General features: G+C 38.3%; 1 protein-coding gene across 1 annotated transcript; it reads right to left on the bottom strand.

Moving 5' to 3' along the window:
• Positions 1-2,599: 2,599 nt before the first annotated feature.
• On the bottom strand, positions 2,600-4,219 carry LOC140144133 (uncharacterized). Its single transcript, XM_072165969.1, has 3 exons — positions 3,580-4,219; positions 3,080-3,455; positions 2,600-2,915 (listed from the first exon to the last, which is right to left on the bottom strand). The coding sequence occupies exons 1-3, from the start codon at positions 4,217-4,219 to the stop codon at positions 2,600-2,602; spliced, it is 1,332 nt and encodes a 443-aa protein (XP_072022070.1).
• Between the last annotated feature and the right edge of the window lie 2,746 nt (positions 4,220-6,965).

The raw sequence follows: 6,965 nt of genomic DNA, 5'->3' as shown, positions 1-6,965 counted from the left end.
GGAGATATCAACAGCAGAATTGGACCTGGGGATGCAAAGTTCACCTACCATGAAGTAATTAATAGGAATGGGAAGTACTTAGTTGATCTGGCAATAGAAAAGAACCTGATATGTCCTAACACTTATGTTAGGAAGAGGAAATGAAAAGCGTTGGACATTCTGCAGCCCAGCAGGAAGCAAGTACCATCTTGACTTCATCGTTCTTCACAAAAAGTGGAGAGATAGCTTACTAAATGCAGAAACATACAGTACCTACTCAAGCGTAGGATCAGATCATAGAATTGTGACATCAGGATCACACTCAGCCTGAGACAGAACAAAACCATACCTAGAGTGAAGAACCATGACTGGAAAATACACTGCTCGTACTCCAAGCTTTAGGAGCTATATACTGTTGAAGTACCATGATGCAGTCATGTCTACAGTAGAATTCAGTTCGACCTTTGCAGGACTTAAACCCCATTAAAAGCTATTAAACCAAGATAACACTCATTGAAAACAGCTCAACTGATTAAATCATAATTATCTTCTCTGGTTAAATACACACAACATATGTGTCTGCTTTAAACGTACAATGGAGCAATGAGCTGGGATTATACTTACAGTTGAATGAACGATTATAAAGCGAGCGCTAGAGAACAATTCTGTGTGGTCGTTGTTTACGAAATGAGACAATACGTGCTTATTGTTAACCAGCGTTCTTGAAAATGAGAAACATGGTGGTTTGCAGACTTAACACGGGTTGGAAATAATTTCTTCATATTTTTTGGTGATATCTGTCGTTTACATATCCTTCCTAAAACACCAAAGTACGAGTATTTCCAAACATCTAAATTAGCTAAAAATTTAGGACATGTTATAAAACTATATTGTCTAGAATTTTAGAAGAGCACTTTTAATATTGGCCGGTTATTTTTCACACAGCGACGTTAACTAGGCAATGTACTATTACCTATAACATTAACTAAAACACCAAAGTACGAGTATTTCCAAACATCTAAATTAGCTAAAAATTTAGGATATGTTACAAAACTATATTTTCTAGAACTTTAGAAGAGTACTTTTAATATTGGCCGGTTATTTTTCACACAGCGACGTTAACTAGGCATATCCCCATACTTTTAACGTAGGCTATTTGTAGAGGTCACGCGTCAATGGGAAAGAGCACTGTGTATTTTGTATAGGAAAACGGACAGTAACTGCAGTATGCACAACAGATTAGAGGACGTGGAGGAAACAGCTACTGATGTATGATAGATTCAAAAAATCAAACAGGGAAGCAGTAAAAAAGGTTATACCGGTTAAACAAAAAAACAAACAAATAGGAAGGTGCGTCTTTCAAGCGATATTATTCCATTGACCAATCATGTTTGCTCCGCAATTTCAGTACACTTATGTGCAGCAAACATATATATGTGACGTGGCATGTCAAAACCAGACACTTTTGGACAGGATCGTAAATGGAGAAATAGCCAAAAATCTGCCCGGGGTGAATTTGTGATGTTATTAATGTTTAAAATATTGTCTGATAGTTTCAGACCGGAATATAACTGGCATCTTGTATTTTTTGAGACATTTTCCAAGGTAATTCCTACTCTCAACATTGTCAATAATATTATAAAGGCCGAAATCTTAATTTCCAGTTTTATTATACCATAGCTTACAAACTCAATATCTTCACTCTGGAACGTTCAATTTCATTGGGGAAAACGGCACAGTGGAGCAATATATCTCTTTATTTCAGATATGTAAAAACCTCAAAATTGATAACCTGCCCAAAAGTGTCTGCTTTTGACATGACATATAATATTATTATGACTAGTTACCCTACCAAACCATGTTATAGTTTTATAGACCACAAACCTACTTATAGTAGGAGTCATTTACTATACTTGACCATGTTATTGATCCAATCAGGCGACCTACATCCCAACCCAGGCCCATATAAGCATGAGTATCCCTGTAGCATATGTCATAAGGCAGCTAAGAGAGCGACATGTTGTGATCACTGCAATCAATGGTACCATGTAGATTGCATGGGTATATCAACTCCGAGTTATAATATGTTACAGGACAGTACTGTCTCTTGGATTTGTGAACATTGTGGCAAGCCTAATTATGCCAACTCATGTTGTTTTCTATGGGAATTATTCAACAGTTTCTCGTGTCTGAGTAATAACAGTGCTTCCAGTGGCGTCATTTTTGGTTTTCCCCTTGCCATTTCATCCCCCATGAACAAGCTAGTGGGGGAAAGGTCAGCCAGATAAAGGTTATCCACTGGTAGTGCTAGCCCTTGTGGGAATAGTACATCCAAGTGTAGGTCACCAAAGAAGCCCAAACCAAAAAAATCCGGTAACAGGAGGCCTACTAGACACTCTTCTTCCATTCTTGAAGATATTCATCAGGACTGTTCATAGTAGATTGTTATTTGTAAATTCATACAACTAGTCCAATAAAATTCCACTTACATGCAGACGTTTCGTAAACTACCAGTTTACTTTTTCGATGCTATTGTTGCAATGACGATCTGTGTACAGCTGATGTGTTCTGCTGCTTGGCAACGGAGTTGCCAGTTGATTTTCCATTAGAAATCAGATCGTCAAATTCGTGACTTAAGTTGTATTGCCACTCGTCTCTGTTCATGATGTTGCCCTGCAATGGTAATTGCCTCCTTGATCCACCTCTTGTACCTGTTACTCCCTTTGCCCACGATCCTAGCCTTCTCCCAGTCGATGACATGATTATTTTCTACCACATGACCTGTAATGGCAGATTTATGGACGACTGATTGGGAAGCCTTTCTGGTGGCTCTAGTTTTTATGTTATCACCAATTTTCTCTGCCTCCGTTTTGTGTTCATCCAATCGCTTTCCGAACTTCCTACCCGTCTCACCGATATAAGACAAATCACAATTTCTGTATGGAATTGAATAGATGACGTCAGTTGAGTTATGCGGCTCCCGTTTGTCCTTGGGATGGACCAAAAGGTTACGCAAAGTACAATGTGGTTTCATGGCTGTGGCGATATTATAAGATTTAAACACCTTGACACGCCCTCCACGTAAGGGATGACAACTAACCCTTTTGACTTTGTGGAATCACTTTTCTTGGTCCTTTCTTTCACAGGCTTAGGTTTGGCCATCTGATTCTTAACTTTCTCAACACTCCATGCTGGATAGCCACGTTTTTGGAGGGCATCTTTGATGTGTTTCTCCTCTTCTACTTTGTCTTGATCTTCTGTGACAAGTTTGTTCTTTCTGTCTAATAACGTGCGGACAACACCAAGTTTCTGGTGGAGAGGGTGATGCGATTTGAAGTTCAAGTATTGGCCAGTGTGAGTTGCCTTACGATAAACCAATGATTTCACTGACCCATCCTCTCGCCGAACAATCAAAGTGTCAAGAAATGGTATTTTGCCGTCTTTTTCCTTTTCAAATTTGATGGAATCGGTGTCATCTGTTTGATTCAAATGGTCGGTAACATTGTTGACTTCGTCTTTGGCAACAATTTCTAAAATGTCGTTCACATATCTTTTCCACAGCTTTGTAGGTTTCCAGTGGGGCAGTTGCGATAGCAGTACTTTCTAGATGTTCCATAATAATATTTGCTGCCAACGGTGACACTGGACTGCCCATGGCTGCTCCAAATCGCTGTCTATAGATCTTTCCGCGAAAAGTGAAATAAGTGGTTGATAAGATAAATTCCAACAACTCCACTACATCTTCTGTCGCTAAGTTAAAACCAGACGATTTGTTGTATTCCTTCAACCACCTCTCCTTCTTAAGCCTTTCCTTTACTATGTCCAACACTCTGTTAATGGGTGTACAGGTGAACAAAGACACCACATCATGGGAGTTTAATATGTCTCCTTCTTCTATAACCACCTCCACTGATTCCTCCGCTAACGCTTTCGAGTTTAACACATGATGAGAAGAATTTCCTACCATGGGGGCCAGGATATCAGCCAGACATTTGGACGATGCATAGCCTATCGTAGAGGTGTAATCGACGATTGGTCGAAGCGGTGCATTGGGCTTGTGAATTTTAGGCGTGCAATAAAGTCGAGGGACATTTTCCGCGGTTGGATACAGTTGTTTGTATTTAGCCTTAGAAATCTTCTCTTCATCTGAAAATATGGACACAATAGCCACCAATGTTCTCTTATACTTTTGAGTAGGATCCGATGTTAGCTCCCCATACGTTTTGGTATCACTAAGCATGGAGTCTACCTTTTCATTATACTCCTGCTTGTCCAACACTACCGTCGCCTTCCCTTGTCAGCCGGCAAAATAACGATTGAATCCTCTTTTTTGAGGACATTGGTAGCCTTTCTTTCTTGGTTACTCATGTTTGACTTCGGAGGTTTAGAAGATCTAAGCGTACTTGCGACTTTGGATCTAAGTTGAACAGCTTCTGAATGCGCTAAGTTTTTACATGCCAATTCAGTACCGAGCACAAATTCATCGGTACACACATCGGTAGGGGACACGGCGTAATTCAGACATTTAGCAAGCACCGTGGTCTGTGGCTCAGTAAGCTTAAATTTAGACAAGTTAATTACCCACTTTTTCAACTGCGTTCCGGTAAGATCTGGTTCCGATGCAGTAGTGAGACTTCTGTTTACAAGTACTTTGTTTTTCTCTGCCAAATTTTGCAGCTTGCGCATATGACGGCATTTTGTTTTCACAAACGTGTTCTCGTGAACTCTTTCGATGTGGGACGAGATTTCACTTTCCAGGGGGGAGTCCGCGGGAATCACAGATTTTAATTCACGTTCGAGAGATGCTTTATTATCTTTTAAACTGTCTAATTTGTTGTTGATGACTCTTACTTGCTCGCGTACTAGACCACGATGAGCTTGATTTATGATGTCCCTGGCTTTTTTGGTGTTGATAGGACACTTGAGTTTGAGGCTAGGAGGCGTGAGGTTTAGATCGCGGCATCTGAGAGTGTACACAAGATGGTTGCGATGTCGGGCGATTTTTCTTTCACAATTTTCTAAGTCACGTAGATGTTTCACTGTGTTTTTACCATAATCATCCCGTAAATTCTTGAAGATATTCATCAGGACTGTTCATAGTAGATTGTTATTTATAAATTCATACAACTAGTCCAATAAAATTCCACTTACATGCAGACGTTTCGTAAACTACCAGTTTAATTTTCGATGCTATTGTTGCAATGGCGATCTGTGTACAGCTGATGTTTTCTGCTGCTTGGCAACGGAGTTGCTAGTTGATTTTCCATTGGAAATCAGATCGTCAAATACGTGACTTAAGTTGTATGTCTACTAGACAGTCCTTGAAATGTATGGTCATCAATTTTGATAGCATCCGTAATAATACCGCGGATCTTTCAAATATGCATTGATAATTATCATCCTGATATCATCATAGGCACTGAAATCTACCTTGATAAGAAAGTTAACAGTACTGACCCCACCCCCCTGTTTTTCAGTTATCCGAAAGGATAGGGAGTCGGGGCGTCGCAAGGGTGGTGTCCTCATTGCACATCGCTATGATTTGATCGCAATGATTCTTCATGATCTTAGTGCCTTTTTGAGTTCAATATCATGTCATGATTGATAAATTCTGTGTTTCAATATTCAGTCATGTTCCTGCTGTTTCCCGTGATCTTGATATAAAATAAAAGCACATATATACCGGAGAGTATGTTATGTGGAAACTAGATCTGCTCTCTTGTACACTTACTGGTATCTGGTCTGCTGCTAGTACCACATTATCCTTTTCATCTGATCTATTCTGATATCACATGTGTACACGAGTTCAAATCCTCACTTCCCATTCCCACCCCCATTAACGCTGCAGATATTCTATGTCACTCACATCATTTTGATTATTGGTTTTATCTGTACAATTTAATACCTGCCTGATTCGTCAGATTATTATTTCATTATGTTTCTATTATTTCATGACTGATCTGATTATTAAAACTGTTTTCATATTTCTCTATGTCGTAAGGTATTAATTAACATGTGCTTTCAATTTTATTGCTTATTGGTTCATCTTTTCCATTTTGATACCTAAATAGTTTGATTTACCATGTTCACCTTTGATCTATATTTGTTTTTTCTATTGGTGATTTGGTTATTGTTTAAATTAGTTAGTTCTTAATTGGGTTTTCATTCATTCATATTATTATTTATTTTGTTTTATCCGTACAAACATATTTCAGCGAATTTACTGTTATTCAATCTCCATGATCTTATTGCTTTTCATATTCAATATGCTTGTCATGACTAATACGTTCTGGGTTTTAATGTTCACTCTGAGGTTCACTCCTGTGCCTGCTGTTTTCCATGGCCTCGATGTAAAATAAAAGCACATAATACCAGAGAGTTTGTTATGTGGAAACTAGATCTGCTCTCTTGTACACCTACTGGTATCTGGTCTGCTGCTCGTACCACATTACCTTTTTCATCTGATCTATTCTGATATCACATGTGTACACGAGTTCAAATCCTCAGTTCCAATTCCCATCCCCCATTAACGCTGCAGATATTCTATGTCATTTACATCATTTTGATTATTTGTTTTATCTGTACAATGTAATTCCTGCATAACGTCATGAATCGTCAGATTATTATTTTCATTATGTTTCTGTTGTTTCATGATTGATCTGATTATTAGAATTGTTTTCTAAAGGGATTAATTAACATGTGCTTTAAACCTTTGACCTTAATGTTTCTTGGTTCATCTTTTCCATTTTGATACCTAATAGTTTGATTTACCATGTTCACCTTTGATCTAAATTTGTTTTTCTATTGACGATTTGGTTATTGTTTAAATTAATTAGTTCATTTAATTGGTGTGTCATTCATGTTCATTCATATTTCATATTTGAGTCTGAGAGCTTAAGAGACTGGTGCGTTTTTGTTTTTTTCATCACTGAGCATAGCCTCTCCCGTTTTCATACTAATTATTCAAATCTTTTGATTTGTTTACA

Source organism: Amphiura filiformis, unplaced genomic scaffold (assembly GCF_039555335.1).
Source record: "Amphiura filiformis unplaced genomic scaffold, Afil_fr2py scaffold_41, whole genome shotgun sequence".
Taxonomy (NCBI): domain Eukaryota; kingdom Metazoa; phylum Echinodermata; class Ophiuroidea; order Amphilepidida; family Amphiuridae; genus Amphiura; species Amphiura filiformis.
This window is presented reverse-complemented; position numbering and strand designations above follow the sequence as displayed.